We start from the raw sequence: 23967 nt of genomic DNA, 5'->3' as shown, positions 1-23967 counted from the left end.
AACTTATCATCATCAAGTAAAGAAAATAAAAATATAGTTATAACACCTCAAATAGCCAATAAGGCATATGATTAAACAATATACATGGATCACAGCAACAAAGACAGGGTAATCCCTCATGCCCAGAAAGACTGACATGAGATGTACGTTCTATCAAGGTAACATTTTGCCTTATTTCTCAGACATTGAGTCAAGTGGAAAGCTTGTAAAACGGAAAGAGTATATTTTGGTGGATATTTTTTGCTGTCATCTTGTAGTGTATCTAGTGCTTAGGAAACTTCATATTGTGATTGGAGACCAACACTTTAGTCAGCTATATACACCTCTATAATTTAGTGACACTGGTCATTAAATAAATGTGATAACTTCATATGAAATCACTCCCGTCATGCAGCATGCAGTAGTGTGATATCTAAATATCACAAGATTTTGACAGCTCTAAAGTTGTGAGCTGTTACCGTACAGCACCTATATGAGATCAAGGTAATTTTCGTAAAGCAGGATATTGTCATTTTAGAAGCAATATTAGATGATTTTATTGTGCATTATTGAGATAAGCTACAAGATAAACAATATACCTGTTGGTAAGGCCAGCCAAACACATTAGGCAGAGTTCATACCTGCATTTGGGGTTTTCGCCCTTCTGTTCCATAGCTAATATATGGAGGGCACAAGGGGGCTTAACTACTATATGGGTGGCTCAAAGGGGGCCTAACTACTATATAGGGGCACAAAGGGGACATAACGACTATATAGGGGCACAAAGGGAGACCAAACTAATATGAGGACTCAGAGGGCTCCTATATGGAAGCCCAATGGGGACCTAACTACAGATGTAGCCGTCTTTACCTTGACTTTTAACTTATTAAATAAACAATGGCTAGATCCCTTATCTTGACTTTTTCAATGACTTTTCAATAGCTTTTGTTGTGTGATATCACGCTGCAGCAAGTTATCAGATTCAAGTTAAAGATGGCTACATCTATTCTATATGGGGACACAAAAGAGGACCTAATTAATATAGGAGCACAAAGGGGACCTAACTACTAGGGTGGCATTCCTGTGTAGGGATGGCACTATGGCTGTGTGGGGCCTAAAGGAGGCACTATTACTGTGTGGGGCACCAAGAGTGAGTGTCATTTTGGTCTGGGGCAATTGGGATGGTTTTGTAGAGGGTGGGGAATAGATAGGAAGTGTGCTGGAAAAAAGTTTAATTTGCAAGTTCTGCAGAGGTGATTAGTGGCAGGAAGTAGTTGTCATGGTATTCTGGGCCGAATGAAAAAGAAAAGGGAAAGTGAATGACTCCAATCTGAGAATACGACACCTGCGAGTCACTGGATGTAACTGAAATGTAATTGCTTATATGGTGTAATGTCGGGGTAGGGAAACAGACAAGTGAGCCCTAATCTACCCGCCACTCAGTCCCTGACTACTTGCAACGACCCTCCCTAGGTGACGGGGTACAACTGGGCAACGGTCCCTACACTCAATAGGTGCACGACAGACAAACAGACAAGGGTACAAAGAAGCCAGGGAAATGGGGAAGTTGCCCACGGGAACACCGTGAGCAACAAGCGAGGTGAACGAGCCGAGTCAAACCAGGAGATGAGCGAGGTACAAAAACGCAGAGCAGAAGAGTGGTCAGAAAAGCCAAGGTCAATCACAAGCAGAGGATCAGTAGTTCAAGAAGCTGCAGCAGGGCCAGGAAACCAACAGAGAAGAATCACAAGCAAAGGAGGAACAGGAAAGGCAGGTATAAATAGACAGAGGGCGGGAGCTAGCTCCGTCTGGCCCGGCTGTGATAGGCTCTCCCACTCCTAAGCCTGCCATCCTGGGTGGTGGAAGATGGAGTCAGTCTCACAGACATAGAAGCAGGTGCAGACTGATTACCTATGGGCGTCGACACAGAAGTTGTGTCTGGCAGATCCTTTACTTATGGTCTGCAAAGCGCCTGTGAAGAACTGGTATCTACCACTATATGGTCACTGTATGGTGGTAATATTGTTCTTGGTTTTACTGCACAATTAAGAGTGGTCTTACATTATTTCTATATAGCTGAAGGGTGGGCCCCAAGAATTATATCCTCAAGGTACTCCAGTCCAACACTGCCTACCCACACTCACTACATTACACTTATTCATTATGCACATACCCACCCGCGCTCACTTTATTACACTAATCCATTATATACCTACCCGCACTCACTATATTCATTATAGACCTACCCACACTATATTACACTTGTAAGGTATTCCCAGAAGAGACTGTCCAGGACGCCTGTCACATTGTTTGAGTTGTTGTGATATTGCATATGACCAGTATACTTTTTTGTTAACATTTTCTTTGCAGACCAGTTAAAGATCCATGAATGCTTATGTGTATGATTTCCGTTTATTTGGTAACTGTATTTCAAAAGGCGGTTGCCAGTCAGTTGGTAACATGGTGGTGAGGATATTACTGCCCTTATGCGCGATGTTACTCTAGGTAGAAGTAGGGGTAAATTAGGAAACCCTGTGGATCTTTAGACAGGTCGCAGTTAGTTTGCACCAACATGTGAGTGGGAGGAGTTGCTGAGTCCATAAAAACGAGCAGATTTCCCTCCAGTTGTTGTTGAGCTCGTGAGCTGCAGAGATGGCTGTTGGAGGTGGAGACATAAGAGTAGTACTAGTAGTTACTGACACTGGGCCACGACCAAAAGTAAGGGGCTACATGCTTCTCTGAGAGAGGAGTACTAACAGAGTGGGACTGAGACTGCAAGAAAGGCTGCAGCAGAGAGGAAGCTGTAGTGGACTTCAGTGACCAGAGTACAGGCTTAGTAGGACGTGAGACGGGTACCAACAGCAGGAGACAGATCAAGCAAGGGTCTCATAGAGACTGAGAAATAACGCAACTGCAACCACTGGCTTGTGTCAACTGTACATTCAAGTCTGAAACTATTTGTGAGAACCGTTAAGCGTGTTGAACTGTGTGTATGGTATCCACCAAGCTCATTGCCTCTAGCAATTAAACTGTTGAGTTCATACTGCAACCGAACTGCATCTGTCATTACTGTGCCATTCCTCTTGCAGAGTAGTCACCCTCATTCCCCCTAAACTGTCAGAGGTTCCCTGCCTCCTGTTCACGTGCTCGGTCCAAATGTATCCATTATATACGAACCTACCTGCACTTATTATAGACCTATTAGTGCACATACACCGTGTTCCAAATTATTATGCACATTGGATTTAAGTGTCATAAACATTTCATTATTAGTTTTTCAATTAAACTTATGGATGGTATTGTGTCTTAGGGCTCTTTGGATCATTGTAATCAATCTCAGACACCTGTGATAATTAGTTTGCCAGGTGTGCCCAATCAAAGGAAAACTACTTAAGAAGGACGTTCCACATTATTAAGCAGGCCACAGATTTCAAGCAATATGGGAAAGTAAAAGGATCTCTCTGCGTGAAATAGTGCAATACCTTGGACAAGGTATGAAAACATTGGATATTTCAAGAAAATGTAAGCGTGATCATCGTACTGTGAAAAGATTTGTGGCTGATTCAGAGCACAGACGGGTTCGTTCAGATAAAGGCATAATGAGGAAGGTTTCTGCCAGACAAATTAATAGGATTAGGAGAGCAGCTGCTAAAATGCCATTGCAAAGCAGCAAACAGGTATTTGAAGCAGCTGGTGCCTCTGGAGTCCCGCGAACCTCAAGGTGTAGGATCCTCCAGAGGTTTGCAAGTGTGCATAAAGCTATTATTCGGCCACCCCTAAACAATGCTCACAAGCAGAAACGGTTGCAGTGGGCTCAGAAATACATAAAGACTCATTTTCAAACCATGTTGTTTACTGATGAGTGCCGTGCAACCCTGGATGGTCCAGATGGATGGAGTAGTGTATGGTTGGTGAATGGCCACCATGTCCCAACAAGACTGCGACGTCAGCAAGGAGGTGGCGGAGTCATGTTTTGGGTTGGATTCATGGGGAGAGAGCTGGTAGGCCACTTTAGGGTCCCTGACGGTGTGAAAATAACCTCTGCAAAGTACGTAGAGTTTATTACTGACCTCTTTCTTCCGTGATACAAAAAGAAAAACCGTGCCTTCCGTAGCAAAATTATCTTCATGCATGACAACGCACCATCTCATGCTGCAAAGAATACCTCTGTGTCATTGGCTGCTATGGGCATAAAAGGAGAGAAACTCATGGTGTGGCCCCCATGTTCCCCTGACCTCAACTATTGAGAAACTTTGGAGCATCCTCAAGCAAAATATCTATGAGGGTGGGAGGCAGTTCACATCAAATCAGAAGCTCTGGGAGGTTATTCTGACATCCTGCAAAGATATTCAAGCAGAAACTGTCCAAATACTCACAAATTCAATGGATGCAAGAATTGTGAAGGTGATATCAAAGAAGGGGTCCTATGTTAACATGTAACTTGGCCTGTTAAGTTTTTTTTGATTGAAAGAGCTTTTGATTTCTGTAAATATGACCTCCTGATGATGCAAATTCAACAAATTACCATTTTAGTTCTCTTTACAACCTTTAAAATGTTTTGATCTCTGTTGTGCATAATAATTTGAGACAGTGCCTTTTGAGTTTTTTACTTCTAAAAAAAAATCTGTTATCATTAGGAGATTTGTTCAATAAAATTCACATTATACTCCAACGGTTGATGGCTTGAAGATTATACTGACTGTCATTTGCATCAACTATTTAGGAAAATCAGCGAAAAATAACATTTGCATAATAATTTGGAACGCGGTGTATTAGCTTTATTGGCATTCACAGTTTATTACAATTTGCACTGGGAGAAGAAGGAGATTTGGGAAAAGTTTCCAACTTGTTTTTCCACAAGAACCAAGCTTAGTTCATAAATATGATACCAGAACAAAGAACAGTAATAAATATTATACAAGAACCAAGCACAGTAAATAAATACAGTACCAGAACAAAGCTCATTACATAAATACGGTACCAGTACGAAGCTCATTACATAAATACTATATCAGAACCAAGATCAATTCATAAATAGGGCACCAGAACAAAGCTCAGTACAGGGGCATAGCTAAAGGCTCATGGGCCCAGGTGCAAAAGTTCAGCTGCCTCCCCCAACCCCTCCACACTTTTCCTTGCAGATGCTGGACGCAGACCATCCTTACTGTCAGCTGCGTTACTGGATCTCTTAAGTAACCTATTGATGCAGCCTGGGGCATTGTCAGTCTTAAAAGATCAGGGGCACAAGATCAGGGGCACAAGCCCTACCTCATATGTTGTCATCCCTCCCCCCCCCACTAGAATAATAAATATTGGAGACAGCATATCCATAAGACAACTTTTATAACACAGCAGGCTTAGATAAAGTGGTGCAACTCTATGTATGATAGTATACCTAAATAATGCAGTCACCAAATAATGGTCATATACTAGTTCTACACAGTGAAAAGTGAATACAGTACAGTTAATCCAAGTGACACTCATGTGACGTCTTCTCTGATTGTAGCTGCCCACATTCCCTTTTCTTCTCCATCCAGGTCCAGACCACCATGATGACTTCTACCAGCCAAGACTTGTCTCTGCACACAAACTGCTCATAATGCTGCTATCCCCAAAGCCCCTCTCATTGCCCCTACACAGTAATAGTGTCCCCTTTGTTCCCCAGACTGTATTAATGCTCACTCTGTGCCTTACAAAGTAATAGTGACCCCCACCACACAATCATAATGTCTCCTTTGTGCCCCACAGTAAGCCCCCATGCACATGACCGTACGAACACATTCACTTCTATTGCCCACGGACACCTTCCCATATATTTATGGTAAGGTGCCGTGGCATAAAAAAGGCGCTGCAAACTATAGAACATGTCCTATTTTTAACTTTTTACAGACTTTATATGGGAGCACGGCCCGCAAATGCAGCGGCTGTCCGTGGCCGTCAACAGCCGGCCGTGAATGGGCACGATGGTGTGCATGGGGCCTAATTGTGTCCTCCTTTGTGCCTCACATTAATTGGGTCCTCCTTTGTGACTTACAGTAACTTTGTCCTCTTTTGTGCCTCACAGTAATTGGGTCCTCCTTTGTGCCTCACAGTAATTGTGTCATCCTATGTGCCTCACAGTAATTGTGTCCTCCTTTGTGCCAGACACAGTAATAATACCCCCTACGTGCCCCCACAAAGGGATTGCTGCCTCCTATGTCCTCCTACACAGGATAAATTTGGTTGAAGGCTGCTATCCATGTGGTGACTGTGTGGCATGTGCCAATATAGCACGGAAAACTTTTTTTGACTCCATTAAAAACGAACGTCGGTTTAAAATCCTACATTATATCTCGTGCAGCTCGACTCATGTCTTCTATTACGCAACATGCGGATGCCCAAAGGTTTATGTCGGTTTAACATCCAGACAACTCAGAATCCGTATTCGGGAACATGTATGGGATATAAGGGCCGCCAAGGAAGTTAATGATTTAACATCATTGAAAACGATCCCTAAACATTTTAAGTTACACCATGGATGTGACCCCAAAACCTTTTTGGCATTGGGCATAGACATGGTGCGTTGTGGAGTCAGAGGTGGTAATGCGAAGAGGATTCTTGAGCAGAAGGAATGTAGATGGATCACCACCCTGGGCACTCTGACCCCCTTTGGGCTCAATGAGCAATTGAGCTTCTCTGCCTTCTTATAAGATCTTATTAGTCCATTGCCGTTTTTTAAGTGATTTTAGAAAGCTGTTGTTACCGGTCCTACCCTTTATTTGACACTAATTGTTTGTTCTGTGTTCACGATTAGTTTTCGCTTGAGTATATCTATAGCATTCGATTCTTTGGATGTCTGTGAAGATACATTAAGGACAAGAATTTGACGGGTACCTGTCGGACCATCTAAGCAAGATGGTGACGAGAAGAGATATCTTTCATGCTAATTAATCATTGTGTCTTAAAACAATATCTTTGGTCATTTTGACTCTATATATGTATATATACACCAGTATAAAAATTCCCTTCTTTTTTTCCCATGTTTTGAATATAATTTTGTGCACCTTGATAGATTATTTACTTTTTGTCTGTGTCTTTTTACATGTTTTTCATGTACTTAACTCACTGTGTTATAGTAATTATTGATCGGTTTTATCCTATATAGATTTTGGTGTTGTTTGTTCACTTTACTCACGACTTTTTATTTATTTACTTATTTATTTATTTATTTAATTACTTTTTTACCTGCTATTTTGTATTTATTCCACATTTTGTGCAGGATGTACTGCTATTTATTCAACCTAGGTTGATCATATGTCACTGTATATTAGCCTAAATATTAGGGTTTCACTTTCACTTTTTCTTTTTGGCTCTGTATACGAAGCATGGGAAGATGCCTTTGAAATGACTGGTGTAGATATACACAGATAGACTCACTACGGATATTCTCCTCTCCCTGGGGATGCGCAGACTGCGGTGATGTCAAGTGCCCGCCTCTGTCTCCTTTCGTCAGTACACGGGCACTGCGCCTGCGCTGTCTCCCTAGAGACGCGTCCTCGGAGACGCGCACGCGCAGTGGCCTTGTGACAACTGGCGATAGAGGTCTCGCGACCTCAGATAATCCCGCGAATGCGCCGTAGACCAGGTAATTGGACAGACCGAAACACATTCACAGACGACTTGGGACACTACTTAAGAAGACAGGTTACACAGCACTTTACACCCCCTGAGGAAGCGATACCTGCGAAACGCGCGTCGGAGTGCTTAGCTACCGTGTGGACCACTTTACCTCCAACTTAATGGGTAAGACTTGCTACACTGGCCCCCCTGGTATTACCAGGTGGACGTAGTTTTTTCATTTCCGGCCATTTCAGGTTAATATCTCCCCTGACTTGTGTCCTGAACTATGTATAGAGTATTTATATACAGTTTTTCTAACAGGACCTAACACGTGTCTGATATCCTAAGGCTATGTATGGTGACATTTGAAACAAAGGATAGTAAATTCACTTAGCACTAATTGTACTAGACAGTATTCACCTAATGGTCCTGGTCATAAGCTAGTATAGATATTTGCAAGTGTTTAGCATTACACTATGCCTATGGTTGTACTATGGTTTTGTGAGTGATCCACACATAGACTCCATTTTTTAGAACCTCGTTTTGTTTTTATATATTCTGTGTTTATAATATTGTATGTAATAAAATGTATACATTTTTCTATGATCTGTGGCGTAATGACTCCTTGTTCTCAAGTGTTTGTTACAGGATAAATTCAACCTGGGCAGTTAATAATTTTATTAATTGCAACCTATTCAAAGGGTTTTCCCAGAATCATAAATTATCACCTATCCACAGGATAGGGGATAATCGTCTCATAGCTGGGACCCCATCAATCGTGGGAACAGGGGTCCCAAACCCCCTGATCCTCATCATGGTACTCCCCGCAGTGAGGAGCAGCTTAAATGGAGTGGTGGTTGAGCATGCGCCTATCGCCACATTCATTGTCTATGAACATGACTGAAACAGCCGAGTGCTGTACTCGGCTGTTTCCGTCATTCCCATAGGCTTTGAATAGAGCGGCAGCGCGCAATGCTCGACCACCGCCCCATTTAATGTCCTGCTCACAGTGAGGAGAAATGGTGGGTTCGGGACCCCTGTTCTTAGATCGGAGGGGGTCCCAGTGATCAGAAAATTATCATAATTTATGATTATGGGAAAATTAACCTGTTACTATATATTGTCTAATAAACCTGTAGGAGCAGCCTCTTTATTATCTATAGTTTCCAGTGGACACATAAACTGGCAGTGCTCTGTGTTTCATATTACATCACAGCTCCAGAACTCGTGTAATGTGCAAACATGACCCACAGTAACTTCTAGCCTGGAGGCTGGAGCTGCCCTGAAATAAATTAGGACTACTAATTAGTAAGCTCTGTTATCATACTGCCCCACACTGTCCCACTCTCAAAACGAACTTCTCCCATTCAGTCCTTTTATTTACGAGTGGCAGAACCAGGAGATAATTGTGGCATAGTAGATTTCTGTTAATATGGAGGGGAGAGGGGAGCTTTGGTTGCCGTCAAGTGGGAGCAGGTTGTAAAGCCGCCTCCAAACCCAGAAAGAACAGAGAGAAGCAGAAAGGATCCAACACAGTAGAAGTGATATCAAAAAGAAAAAAAACATTTATAACTATGTGAAAGAGGCTTGTCCTGCACTTCTGGAGAGAATGAGCTGTGATGAGACAACCCTGTCATGGGAGGAGGATTCTCGATACACACGCTGCTGCACATGCACTTTATAAGCAAAGAGTGTATTAAAGAAGTAATAATACATTCAGTCTTAGTGTGGCGAGAGGAGGCCTGTGGGCCCCTCTGGCTTAGGGGCCCAGTCACAATTGCGACCGCTGCGACCCCTACAGCTACGCCACTGGCTTAGTAAATACAGTACTAGAACAAAGCTGACTACATTTCTACTGTGTCAGATATAGACAGAGTAAATAAACACGGTACTAGATCTAAGCTCAGATCATAAAAATGTTACCACAACTAAGCTCAGTAAATAAAAACAGTAACAAAACCAAGCTCAGTACATAAATACTGTACCAGAAGAAAGCTCATTACATAAATATTCTATTAGATCCAAGCAGAGTAAATAAATACGGTACCAGGACGTAGCTCAGTTCATAAGTATGGTAACAGAACCGAGCTTAGTACATAGATCAAATACCAGGACAAAACTCATTACATAAATACCATATTAGAAACATGCTTAATTCATAAATATGATACCAGAACTAAGCTTTATACGTAAATACTGTATCAGATCCAAACAGAGCAAATAAATTCGGTAGCAGAACTAAACTCAGTAAATAAATATAGTACCAGAACCTAGTTCATTCCATAAATACAGTAAATATCCGAGCACAGTAAATAAATATGGTACAAAGAACTAAGCACAGTAATTAAATGTAGCACCAGAAACAAGTTCGGAACAAATATACAGTACCAGAACTAAGTGTAATAAATCAATGTGGCACCAGAATCACACTTAGTACATATATATAGTACAAGAACAAAGCACAGTAAATAAATATGGCACCAAAACTCAGTATACATATACAGTACTAGAACTCAGCGACGCTAATACATATGGTACCAGAATTATAATCAGTAGGGAGATAAACTATGAAGTCAGTGTAAACCATGCTGTGTAACAGTCATAATTGTATCATATATATATAAAACTGCAGCTCCCAGTATGGCCTGAACAATGGTAAGGATAAGTTGGGAGTTGCTGTTAGGGTATGTTCACACGCAGTGTTTTCAGACGTAATTTGGGCGTTTTACGCCTCGAATTACGCCTGAAAAATGCCCCTAATAAGCCTACAAACATCTGCCCATTGCTTTCAATGGGTTTTACGGTGTTCTGTTCCCACGAGCCTTAATTTTACGTGTCGCTGTCAAAATACGGCGTGTAAAAAGACGCCAGCGAAAAAGAAGTGCATGTCACTTCTTGGGGCGTTTTTGGAGGCATTTTTCATTGACTCCATTGAAAAACAGCTCCAAAAACGTCCGTAAAATACGCCACGAAAAACGCGAGTTTCTACAAATACGTCTGAAAATCAGGAGCTGTTTTCGCCTGAAAACAGCTCCGTATTTTCGGACGTTTTTGGTCACTGCTTGTGAACATACCCTTACCCATACAAGAATGTAACCACCCATTATAATTACATAGTTGATAAGGTTGAAAAGATACAAGTCCATTAATTCAACCTATAATCCTACTATGTTGATCAAGAGGAAGCCAAGGCTCCCTATGAGATGGATGCCAATTGCATCATTAGGGAGCAAATTCTTCCCCAACTCCAATATAGCAGTCAGAATAAATCCCTGGATCAACATAGCATCTCCAGAATCTAGTACTCATAACTTGTAGTATTATATTTTTCAGGAGAGGCTTTCAGGCTCTCCTCGAATGATGAACCAACCATCACAAAATCCATATTTATGGTGAAACCTTCTGTGCTCTAGACGTAGAGGATGCCCCCTTGTCATGGTTCCAGCGAGATTACGCTGTAAACTGTCATTTCAAACGAGATTACGCTTGCTGTGCTGTAGTGTCGGGATTGTATTAGCGAAGTGTCAGGATTCTGAATACACATCACGTCCTGACTGGAGGTAATGTATATTCATTGTCAGGACACTGCAGTAACGTTATAGTGTGTTTATGTGGCTGCACATAGCAATATAGCTATATCGCTATCTGCTGTGTAAATGAATGGGGAGAAGTGTATGACGCTGATTGGTTCCCCAAGGGGAAAGAAACGCCTCCACCTCTCATTGAAATCAATGGGAGGCAATTTAGGCATTTTTTTGCCGCAGGATCTGCAGCTGTTCCTGCGGCGGTTTCCGCGGCAAAAAAAGTGTCAAAACACTCAGTGTGAACAGGGCCTAACAGAGGTCCCGTCTAGAACTTATCTTTTCATAGAAGCCGTTCAGATGAGTTTAACAGATAAGTCCCTCTTAACCCATGCTGATACTGTGTTACCAGTTTATTTTCATTGAGATACTCGAGAATAGAATCTCTTAGAAAACCTTCAAATATTTTACCCACAATGGAAGTTAAACTTACAGGCCTATAGGTTCCATGTCGACTTTTCGACACCTTTTTGAATATTTGCGCCACAAATGCTATCGGCCAGTCCTGTGGAACAGACATGATGAAGTCCTTAAATATCAGAAATAAATTTCCTTTTACACCAGTCAATATAGTCCCACGAAAATGTGTGCCGATTAACGAGACAGCTTTCACAAGGAGCAATGATTTGATTGTAATGTATGGGGACATGCAATCGTTACTACACAGGGAGATTTAATATTTATTGTCGCATAAATGATACGATTAATCGATGAATGAGCGTTTGCACTACAGTCCACTGTAGTCAATAGAAGACCTCAGGAATCCATTTAGATATTAACAAAAAAGATTCTGTCTCCAACAGTGGAGGACGTTTCCTGTATACACCCTCTCTCTAGATTCCTTAATAAAGACTGATGTTGCCTCAGTTTCTCGTAGGGAAAGTGGATTCTCCTTCCCTTGGGGGAAATGTGGCCTGAAAGAAGCGGATCGGCACAATCATAGGAACAGTGTATCAAAAGAGTCTCTACATTCTGCTAAGAAAATATTCGCTAAATCCAGACATTGAGGTTATACACCAGACGAAGGAGAAATCGACATGAGCAGAAGTAAGAGATCTTGGAGACAGAAGTACCCCCAGCAAACTATCTGACCTAACAACTAATCTAAAGATGGAGAGTGTCTTCTGAGCCAGAGTAATCCCAAGGAGACTGGACTGCTGAAATGATGGAAGAAAAGCTCTTCAGTATGAAGAACTTCCTCTTGAAGCCGGACAGGGACCGTTATGTGACTAACCTGACCCTGTGAGATGAGCGATTATTTGACAGAGGTGAGAAATAGAGGTCCGTAAAGCAGGTTAAGAATCAGAAGTTTTTTGACGAGGGAATACTTGATAAAACTGTCTGCAGTACCAAAGTCCACAAAAGGCAGGACTCATGATGAGCCTTGAAGCTTACGAGTACCAGTCATTTAAAATTGGGGGAAAGGAAGTGGTAGGCCTAAGGTAATCTCCCTACTCTCAACAATATGTCTCTTATGTCAACAGTAAAGACACAGCAACTGGGTCAAACAGCAAAACCTCTCTAATTGAGACAGGGCTGTGGGACCCAATTGCATGGGCTCTTTCACAACTAAGGCTGGAGATTTATTGAAAGTAGGATCCAGCTTAGAATATTGGCAAGTGCACTCTTTTTTTTTTAAATCTCTCCAAGTAACAAAGATCCGCTTTGGTAGCTTGGGAAATAGGGTGGTCTAGGGCTGAGAGTAGATCTCACTCCACCAATTCGTCCTTGATATTGCCCCATAATTCTTCACAGAAGGCTGCCACCAAAGCCTCATTTGTTCCATGCCAGTTCTGATCCCAAAATTTGAAGACATATTGACTGACTGGATCCTCAAGAAAAGGCATAATATGATAAGTTTGCTTCATGGTCACACCCAAGCCCGAGCCTCTCCCGAGAGCAACAAAGTCACATAAGCCCCTTTGGTAAAGTCAGAATAGAATTGGTGAGGTCAGAATGTACAGTAAATCCTCGACAAATCCCTGGGAAATCATGGAGGTACAAGTAGATGAAGCGGAGGCACCAAAATGGAAGGTGCTAGTGGGGTGGTCACAATGGGGGTTTGCTGGACTACTGGAGCAGAGACTGTCGGCTGACAAGCATCGAAGTGACTAAAAATTCCTCCATGTGCTTGTATAATTTCTCGCTGGCAGACTTGCTGGGCCACTTGTTTAGAAAGTTTATAGCCAGACAGGCCGGCGAGTAGACATTTCAGCACTTTTGGGATTCATGGCCTGCAGATACTGTTACGAATACCACCAAAGATGTGGATCCTCTCAGCTGGCATAAGTTTGGGGCTAGCTAGACTGGTGTGCGGAGCCTAAGGATTCTCCCTGTTCTTCACCTTTAACCCCCGCAATGAGGTACGTAGTATGAAGGTAATCGTAGTATAAGAATTGTCTGAGGGTAAGAAAATAGTAGGGCAACAGGTAACAGATGACAAATTCAAGGAGCAAGATCCAAAACAGAGCCAAGGTTAGGATTAGGATCAGAAATAAAGAGCTAAATAAGTATGTAACTTAACCCGTTAGTGACCGCCCATTAGTGTTTTTACAGCGGCCACTAACGGGCTTTATTCCAATGCAATTGCCTTTTTGCGGCGCTGCATCGGAGAAATAAACGCCGACATGAGCAGTTAAATCTCCCTGCACTCAGCAACCTCCAGTAGCTGAGATATGGGAGCAGACCTGCTCGAATGGGCAAGATCGAAATAAGTATCGATCTCGCCTGTTTAACCCCTCAGATGCGGCGCTCAATAGTGAGTGCCACACCTGAGTGGTTAGGGAGAGAGGGGTCTCCGTCTCTCATCCCACTGGCACCCTGCTATGCGATCGCAGGGTGCCGGTGTCTTCTATGGCAGCTGGGGGCCTAATAAAGGCTCCCAGGTCTGCCTCTAGTTAATGCCGGCTAGGCCATGTCTGAGGCATGGCCTAGCAGATGCCTGCCCGTTTTACACGGACAGGCAGTAATACACTGCATTACAGAAGTATTGCAGTGTATTATAAAAGCGATCAGATGATCGCATAGTGAAGTCACCTAGTGAGACTAATAAAAAAGTTTAAAAAATGAAAAACCCAAAATTACAAAATGCTTTATTATTAAAAAACAGAAAAAAAGTTAAAAAGTTACACATATTTGGTATCGCCGTGTCTGTAACAACCCCAACTATAAAGTTATTATATTATTTAACCTGCTCGGCGGCCGCCGTAAAAAAATAAATAAAAAAACAATGCAAGAATTGCTGTTTTTCGTGAATCCTGCCTTAAAAAAAAAATCTGATAAAAAGTGATCAAAAAGTCGCATCTACTCCAAAATGGTACCAATAAAAACTACAAGTCATTTTGCAAAAGAAAGCCCTCATACAACTGCATCAACAGAAAAATAAAAAAAGTTATGGCTCTTCAAATAAGGAGACAGAAAAACATTTTTGAAAAAAAAGTGTTTTTACTGTGTAAAAGTAGTAAAACATACAAAATCTATATAAATTTGGTATTGTTACAATCGTAACAACCTGCTGAATAAAGTTATTGTGTTATTTATACCACACGGTAAACAGTGTAAATTTAGGATGCAAAAAAAGAGTGGCAAAAATGCTGGGGTTTTTTTCTATTCCCCCCCAAAAAAAGTTAATAAAAGTCAATCAATAAATTATATGTACCCCAAAATGGTGCTATTAAAAATACAACTTGCCCCACAAAAAAACAAGATTTTATACAGCTATGTCGACACAAAAATAAAAACGTTACAGCACTTTGAATGAGAAGATGGAAAAACGTAAAAAATAGCTTGGTCATTAAGGCCTAAAATAGGCTGTACACTAAGGGGTTAATATACAGATTAGGTGCTCAGGCGTGGGTCTGACAGCAGTGGAAAGGAGGAGACCCGCAGGATGAATTGACAACCTGATGCAGCCCACGGCTGAAGCCGTGGCCTACGGCTGTAACCGTCCCTCTAGCCGGACACCCCGCTGGAATGGGGAGAGTTCAGTAGCAGAGAGGAGAGCACAAGCTCTATTCTGACTACAGTGGGGAGGGGGCAAAATCTCAAGTGACGTGTATTTGTATTTCCATAAACTCCTTTCCAAGTAGTTGTGGCTCTACAATTTCCTAATTCTTAGGGTATGTGCACACGCTAGCTGTCATTTACGTGTGAAAAGACAGACTGTTTTCAAGAGAAAACAGCTGCCTTGTTTCACTCGTAAATGCTCCTCCTCGCATTTTGCGAGGCGTCTGAGACGCTCGTAAATCTTGAGCTGTGCTTCATTGAGTTCAATGAAGAACAGCTCAAATTACGTGGCAAAGAAGAGCCCTGCACTTCTTTGCCGAGGCAGTCCATTTACGCGTCGTCGTTTGACAGCTGTCAAACGACGACGCGTAAATTACAGGTTGTCTGCACAGTACGTCGGCAAACCCATTCAAATGAATGGGCAGATGTTTGCCGACGTATTGTAGCCCTATTTTCAGGCGTAAAACGAGGCATAATACGCCTCGTTTACGCCTGAAAATAGGTTGTGTGAACCCAGCCTTAGAGATGGATTTAATTTTCCTGTTTTTTTTTTCGTTTTCTGTGAAATTGTGTGATGTTTGACACAGGCTTCCTATTTGAGTCAATGCAGAATCATTCTGGTGCGATTTTCAGTGTGGAGACAGATTTGTGCTTAGCTCAGTATGTGTGTTAGCTCAGCCAGTGTGTTATTGTGCCGCCTTCTTTCCTGCTCTAGAATCTGACAGAGAAGTAGAACAAAACTTACTGTACCAGCAATCCAGATTCCCAGTAAGACATTTAACATACATTTAAAATAAATAAATAAATAAATTTTCATCAATGGTTGCCAACTGTCCATAAATTCACAGACACCATAAAATCGGGCACTTTTTTCCAGTGTACTTAATAAACGTAGATCTGCATCTGTAAAAAAAAATTTAAACTGGATGCGCTTCTTCAGGTATCATCAAGAATATAATCATCATAATTTTATAGTCTCCACTGTTCTTAATAATTAGGTTTATAATTATAATAATTTTTGGTTATCAAATCTGTAAAAAAAAAATCCAGAAAAATAAATAAATCATGAGGATGACAACCCTGGATTATATAATTTTTCCTTTTGTGAGAGAGAAAATTACAGTCCTCTACTTCTTCTATATTAGTACTATTATAATATTCTTTTTATTTTTTTCTGTGCAGGGCCTTTCTGAGTGCATTGGGTGCAGGTAATAAAAAATATATAATAAGACATCAGCCCATTCAGCCGGTTAAACGGAACCTGACAGTAGTTTTGACCACTAATAATTGCTGACAGCAGCATATAGAGAAAGAGGTGATAGCCATGCAGTTTGTTTGCCCGGGAAATTAAGGTTTTAATGTACTGTGCACCGTGTCACAAGTGCTACAGAGGTGGCCCATTCATGTGCAATATTCCGGCTCTTGTGTCCAATCAAGAGACTGCCAGATCTGTCACTCAGAACAGGGGGGAGAGGCAGAAGAGGGATCAGTGAAAGCCCAAAGCACTGAACAGAAAGGGGCCACCTCCATATACTCGTGGCGCCGGGGACATTTAAACCATGTACCATTCCTTGTAAGCTCCTTATACCTGTAAGGTACTAATGCCTATTTTTCCATCTATTTTGTTGTTTTTATTCTTTCAAAATAAAACGTTTTTGTACTGTGTTAGCCAGTTGTAAAAGTTTTATTGCTCTCAGTAAGAGAAACAAGACAGCAGTCTTGCAGATATGATACCTTAGTCAAAGACTATCATAAATTTGTTACCCCAGACCCTTCTCTCTTTTTGGGATTTGAGATTGCCTTTCAATATAACAACTTTTAAATGTTCTTCATTGTGTCCTGGGCTACAAAAATGGTTAGCGACAGGTAAATGTGCCTTTTTGTCTTTAAATGTTTGGCAATGAGACCTCATCCTTGCGTCCAGTTTCTGTCCTGTTTCTCCAACGACGAGACACCTAATAGGACATTTAGTGCACAGAATCAGGTACACAACATTGGATGTAGAAGCAGGGCCAGTATCAGCACCTGGCTAACCCGGGCAAGTGCTGGGGCCCACTACCCTTGGGGGGGCCTACTCGGCTGCCGGGAGCTGACACTGCCATCATGGCACCTCCAGGAGTGGAATCCACAGGCAGAACATTGCCGACACTCTGGCCAGGGATTCCGCTCCTACGATGGGGCTGTGGGCCACTAACTATGAGGGGGGCTGTGGGGCACTACCTACTAGGGGGGCTGTGGGGCACTACCTACGTGGGGGGCTGTGTGGCATTACCTACGAGGGGGCTGTGTGGCACTACCTATGAGGGGGGCTATGTGGCACTACCTACAGGGGGCACTGTGGCACTATCTACAGAGGGCACTAAATATATGGGGCACAAACTGGGGCCTAACTTCTACATGGTGGAATAAACAGGGCCTAACTTTTATATGGGGGCATAAACTGCCGTTTTCTGACATTTTTCTGCCGCTGTGAGTTCCAATGCAAAGGAGCCCACTAATTCTGCATCACCCAAGGGCCCACATAAACCCGGAGCCGGCCCTATGTAGAATATTTCGTATCATATCTGCAAGGGTATGTTCACATAGGGCAGATTAGCTGTGGATTTCCCACATCAAATTTCATTGCGGAAAATCTGCAGTGTATTACAGAAGCAGCAGAGTGGTTGAGATGTTATGTTTTTCTCTAGTAGAGTAATCCATTTCAATAGTAAAACCCATTAATTGAAGAAAACTACATATCCCTATTTTTACATACAACTTACAGGAACTTACATACTTCTTACAAAGAATAGCAATTCATTCACCGTAGGCACCTTTCCCATAGTGTCTCTATAATACAAATAGCTGGCTTGGGCTAAAGTCAAGCAAATAATTTCATAATTTTGGGTAAAAAATAGGCATTTTTTAAATCTAAAATTCATAACACAAAGATCTGGAATGTACCACTTTTTCCAAGTCGTGTGTGCTATTTTACTACACAACACAAATATCAACTGCAGTCTATTTTACATAAAAAAAATTAATTAATGATTTAATATATTTTAAATTCTGATCAATACAGCCAGTATAAAGTTTACTCCCTGGGATTATATTATTTTAAGTATGAACTATATCTCCTTATATACATTTTATTTTACTATATTTTGTATAAGGGGAGGAAATGCTGCATGCATTTCTGAACAAGTTGTGCTGATGCAAAGGTCATCAGAAAACCCATAGTATAGCAAAAAAATAAAATAAAAAGACAATGGTCATTATTCAAGCTACAATGAGAGATCACAAGTGAAAAGACCTACTCATTGTCTCATTGTCTTTGTTGACAAAAAAAATGAATTACAGTTCACATTTGCAAAATAGAAAAAGAAAAAAAACAGCACAGGACTCACAGTATATAAGGCAAGCGACAGAAATGCAGAAAAAGCATACAAAGTGTACATTTCCAGTGAAACCCTCCTGAGCCAAAATGGGAAAGGTAAAGGCTAAACTTTATATATCTTGCTCTCATTTGTAAATATAGAAAATTAAGATACGAGGTGACTTCAAAAAATGCGTTATAGGGTATTATTTACTGCATCTGATTATCTGATCTGTTTAAATAGTTTGAATACAATTGTTAATCTACTGTCAATGATACGCAGTGTCACTATGTTATTGTAGAAAATGATACAAGAGCAAACAGATATGATCATCCAATTTTTACATTTTAGTCAGTGGTATCTATATTAAGGCAGCAAGAGGGAAACATTTTTGAAGGGCAGCAAAAGGATAGATGATATGAAATTATATAGAGGAAAAAATAATTATATGAACTAGGCACAATTCGGAATGTATCAACTTTTTTTCCCCCTAAGTAAATCAAAATAGTAAAACGTAATGGAATTTAATCTTTAATCTGATTTTATTTTTTGATTGTAGATTTTTTTATTCTATTTTCTGTACAGCTAATAGAGATATACTTTACAGTTGTCACATAGACCATAGGAACCTATGAACAAGAGGGTTTTCTAGGCATGCTCAGTGACTTTATTTGCTGTTAACAGCATTTAAAAACATACTTTGCAGCAGCGACATGGATCATAGGGGCCTGTGAACCGGAGGGGCCACATTGATTTCTATGGGAGAATTTTCTAAGCATGCTCTGTGAACTATGCAGCAGTTAATACGCAGTAAGGGATAGCTAGGAGCTGTGTCCATCATCTGTTGTCATTGGTGGATCCTGTGTTATCTATATATAGGTGTTACCTGTCATTGTAATCTTGTATGTAATGATAATGAGATGACTGCTGAGAAGTGATCTCTACAGAACAGGAAGTGTCAGTCAGTAGTGAGGGTCAGGGGCCTGAGTGAAAACTGCAAGATTTTAGGATTATGTTTTAATATAGATATTGACATGAAAAAAAAATCACCAAAAATTCTTAAAATATATGTTTAACATAAAAACCTGATTTAATAAAAATAGGTCATTTTTTGATGACACACAAATGTAGTAATTTAGTTGCTGTCCTACCTAATCTTTTTCTTTTGTATATTTATTCTTTAGCAGCATACCTGGTTCTTAGATTGCTAAAAATGAACAATGTGAATAATCTACCTCTTTCTTCATTATTTCAGATCATCTTCTATGAAGACAAGAACTTCCAGGGCCGCTCCTATGAGTGCAGCTCTGATTGTTCTGACCTGCACTCATACTTCAGTCGCTGCAATTCAATCAAAGTAGAGAATGGAAACTGGATGTTGTATGAATTCCCTAACTATAAGGGACACCAGTACTTCCTCAGAAAGGGAGAATATCCTGATTTCCAACAATGGATGGGTTTTAATGACTCCATCAGATCTTGTCGTTTAACCCCTCAGGTGAATTGTAACATTAAGAAATAGAACTGCAGATGTAATAGAAATATTGGATTGCTTAAACAAACGTTTAGGGCTTAGCTACAGGTTATTCGGAGTTCATTGGAAAACTTAATGGTGTGTGTCTGTGGTGTGTCTGGTATAGCAGCTTGTCCCCTTTCATGCGTATGTGGCTGAGCTTCAATACCAGACACAGCCATTGGACAAGAGTGGTACTGTTTCTGGAAAAAAAACTTTATGAGCTGTAAAAGCAGCTTCCATTGAAGCTGATGGACTCGAGCTATCCATGCGTTATACGTAATACTACATGAAATACATAATACTATGCTGGCCATGACTTTTCCTTGCAAATTCTACTGTTTGCTGAAGGTACCCAAGACTCAGACTCACAGGAATAATTGCCGTGTTTCTAAGAGGAAATGTTGCCATGATGGAACAACCCCTATAATTATTATATGTCTATAGCTCAGAATACTAAAATGAAGACATTAGCAGAATTTATTGTAAACCTTAAAATAATCATAATTACAATGACGGTAACCTAATAATGCATCTATATTTTTTGTTATACTAGCCAAATATTCCCTATTTTTATGGACTGTATGTGAATTTATGGACGGTTGGCAAGGTGACGATCATGCGGTTGCTTATATTGTTAAACAAGTTTTTTTTCTTGATAATAATAGGCTGATCATGTTGAACCTTTTATATGGTTAACCCATAGTAACTATATAAATAATACTATCATTTATGCATATATTTTTTTTATAGCATCGAGGCTCCTTTAAGGTGAGAATCTATGAGAAAGAGGATTTTAGAGGACAGATGATGGAGTTCACCGAGGACTGCCCATATGTACATGAAAAATTCCATTTTCATGATATCAACTCCAGCCATGTCCTTGAGGGTTACTGGATATTCTATGAAGAGCCAAACTACAAAGGACGTCAGTATTACCTGAGACTAGGAGAGTACAGGAGATACTCCGATTGGGGAGCCATGAATAGCCGTGTCGGCTCTTTTAGGAGAGCCACAGATTTATACTGATGATGTTAATGTTGCAAAACTTCAATTCTGTTTTTGGAACATATTCAAATATTTTATTTTTGCTTTGCGCATGAGAAACCTAAATAAAAAGAATATAATAATAAAAAGTGTTATTTTTTTCATAACGTTGTAAACTTTGTAAAGTATTTAAATGGACCCACCACATTATGATACTATAGATTGGCTTAGTTTAAATTTTGATGAACACTATGGAATGCACACACATTGTATCCTCTTTTTTGAGATATACAAACAGCTTGCATTTATGTTACAAATTTCACATCAAAGCATGCTGTTTTATCTCACTGTTTATAATTAGAGTATACAGATGCCATAGACGAGGGTCTCTTGCTTCGCGTTTCCCCCTCTAAAAGCCAAAGTGGAAACTCAATGTGACAATACATTTTATGGTTGTATTTTATGGTTACCCATATATTTAAATTTGCACTATGTAATATCACATTTCATATATGCCCATAGCTTCCAACTGCAAAATCTGATGATTTGGGGGATTTTCAAGCAAATTTTTGGCAGCAGTCACCCAGAAAAGAAGAGGAGAGGAGAAGATGCAAAGAGACAAGGGCAGTGCTGTTCTTAGGAATACAGGGGACTCATAAGCATTTATTCTTTCTAATCAGCACAATATTTTTGTGCAGATAAACACTCAGCAGACCTGGTAATATAATATTCTGACTTTAACTAAGTCATATTTTAATTAAAAATATGCTTTAAGTGTAAAACTAAGTACAGTAAAAAATTGTGTAGTACCGTGTTAGCCAGAGACAATATGAAATGTTAAATACTTTTGTGTCAAAAAAGACAAAAGTATAATAGGTATGATACCTTTATTGGCTAACCATAAAAGTTCTATATGCGGCTTTCAGAGCACAGAGGCCCCTTCTTCAGGCAGTTTACAAATGAATGACTTAGAAAAAAGCACAACATTTAGATGTTACACAAAGACAATTAGTACATGAGGTGATACATCATTAAGATAAGCCGGGGCAATAAAACTGAGGTTATAGGGGTGATGACTTAGGAGTTAAGGCATCTGGAGTCAGTCTGATGGGGGACGTGACGTGTGTCCATGTAGTGGCTCATAAATCCAGGTGTTAGATTGAGGCCTTGTGTCAATGACTGGAATTTTATCATCATCTTGAATTCCCAAATTTTTCTTTCTCTGTTGTTTTTAAAATGACCCTTCAGAATGAGTACCTTTAAATCTGCCAAACTGTGGTCTGGTCCAGAGAAGTGTTTTCCCACGGGTGTATCCACCTCCTGTTTTATTGTATGTCTGTGAAGATTCATCCTGGTTTGTAGTTTTTGTATTGTTTCTCCAATGTAGATTCCTTTATTGATGCACCTTGTACACAGGATCATGTACACTACATTGGAGGATGTACAGGAGAACGTGCCAGTGATTTTATAGTCCTGCTGCGTGTTTGGTATCTGGATGGTGTTTGATGACCAGATGTTGGTACAGGTCTTGCATTTTCTACTGTTGCAAGGAAAAGTGCCAGTCTCTGATGGTGGTGAGAGGGCACTTCTGACCAGGAGATTCCTTAGGTTTGGTGGCTGTTTGTAGGCAAGGAGTGGTAAATCTGGGAATATTTCCTTCAGTTTATGGTCTTTGTTGAATACAGGTTGGAGATCAGCAGCAATTTTCCTCAAGATGTTCATTTGGGGGTTGTATATGACCACTAGGGGAACCCTGCTGTTGTCTTCCTTCTTTTTGTACTCCAGAAGATTGCTCCATGGAATTCTTGTTGCTCTGTAGATCTGATCATCTATAATCCTTGGATGGTATCCCTGTTGTAAGAATGTATTCCTCAGTGATAGCAGGTGTTGTTTTGTGTCTTCACAGTCTGAACAGATCCGTATGTATCGCAGAGCCTGGCTGTAGATGATGGATTTCTTTATGTGTCTCGGATGGAAGCTGTTCCATCTCCCTGCTGATAATCTGGACAGGCTCTGAACATGAACTGCTTTCTTTCCATAAAAACTTCAACAAGTTCCATCCTACCATCAAACTCACTCTCAACTACTCTACATCTCAAATACATTTTCTGGACATGACCATATACATGAGAGACAATACCATACAAACAACAATCTACCATAAACCTACAGGCCGTCCAGCATATCTGAGATGGAACAGCTTCCATCCGAGACACATAAAGAAATCCATCATCTACAGCCAGGCTCTGCGATACATACGGATCTGTTCAGACTGTGAAGACACAAAACAACACCTGCTATCACTGAGGAATACATTCTTACAACAGGGATACCATCCAAGGATTATAGATGATCAGATCTACAGAGCAACAAGAATTCCAAGGAGCAATCTTCTGGAGTACAAAAAGAAGGAAGACAACAGCAGGGTTCCCCTAGTGGTCATATACAACCCCCAAATGAACATCTTGAGGAAAATTGCTGCTGATCTCCAACCTATATTTAACAAAGACAATAAACTGAAGGAAATATTCCCAGATTTACCACTCCTTGCATACAAACAGCCACCAAACCTAAGGAATCTCCTGGTCAGAAGTGCCCTCTCACCACCATCAGAGACTGGCACTTTTCCTTGCAACAGTAGAAAATGCAAGACCTGTACCAACATCTGGTCATCAAACACCATCCAGATACCAAACACGCAGCAGGACTATAAAATCACTGGCACGTTCTCCTGTACATCCTCCAATGTGGTGTACATCATCCTGTGTACAAGGTGCATCAATAAAGGAATCTACATTGGAGAAACAATACAAAAACTACAAACCAGGATGAATCTTCACAGACATACAATAAAACAGGAGGTGGATACACCCGTGGGAAAACACTTAAAGGTACTCATTCTGAAGGGTCATTTTAAAAACAACAGAGAAAGAAAAATTTGGGAATT

At 40.6% G+C, this 23967-nt stretch overlaps 1 protein-coding gene and 1 long non-coding RNA gene across 7 annotated transcripts in view; one reads left to right on the top strand and one right to left on the bottom strand.

Moving 5' to 3' along the window:
• The window catches only part of LOC142655563 (uncharacterized), a 131764-nt gene that overhangs the window by 99891 nt on the left and 7906 nt on the right, over positions 1 to 23967 (bottom strand). The window lies entirely within an intron of this gene.
• On the top strand, positions 12713 to 21062 carry LOC142655562 (gamma-crystallin-3-like). 3 transcript variants are annotated; one of them, XM_075829890.1, is made up of 3 exons: positions 12713 to 12733; positions 19776 to 20018; positions 20787 to 21062. In XM_075829890.1, exons 1-3 carry the CDS (start codon positions 12713 to 12715, stop codon positions 21060 to 21062), a joined length of 540 nt encoding a protein of 179 aa, XP_075686005.1. The 3 variants fall into 3 exon arrangements, with proteins under 3 accessions (XP_075686005.1, XP_075686006.1, XP_075686008.1); XM_075829891.1 differs by lacking the exon at positions 12713 to 12733 and adding an exon at positions 18628 to 18636; XM_075829893.1 differs by lacking the exon at positions 12713 to 12733 and adding an exon at positions 18628 to 18636 and having other exon boundaries at positions 19776 to 20025; positions 20794 to 21062.

The sequence above is a fragment of the Rhinoderma darwinii genome, chromosome 6, assembly GCF_050947455.1.
Source record: "Rhinoderma darwinii isolate aRhiDar2 chromosome 6, aRhiDar2.hap1, whole genome shotgun sequence".
NCBI classification, from domain to species: Eukaryota; Metazoa; Chordata; class Amphibia; order Anura; family Rhinodermatidae; genus Rhinoderma; species Rhinoderma darwinii.
The sequence above is the reverse complement of the archived record's forward strand: the minus strand, read 5'-3'. Positions and strand labels throughout refer to the sequence as shown.

What these genes read in the sequence shown, in the direction of transcription:
- LOC142655562 (XM_075829890.1), top strand. Translation starts at nt 12,713, where the DNA reads ATGGGCTCTTTCACAACTAAG. An exon ending in TGGGCTCTTTCACAACTAAG is followed by an intron (nt 12,734 to 19,775) that starts GCTGGAGATTTA and finishes TCATTATTTCAG; the next exon opens with ATCATCTTCTATGAAGACAA. An exon ending in CTTGTCGTTTAACCCCTCAG is followed by an intron (nt 20,019 to 20,786) that starts GTGAATTGTAAC and finishes TTTTTTTTATAG; the next exon opens with CATCGAGGCTCCTTTAAGGT.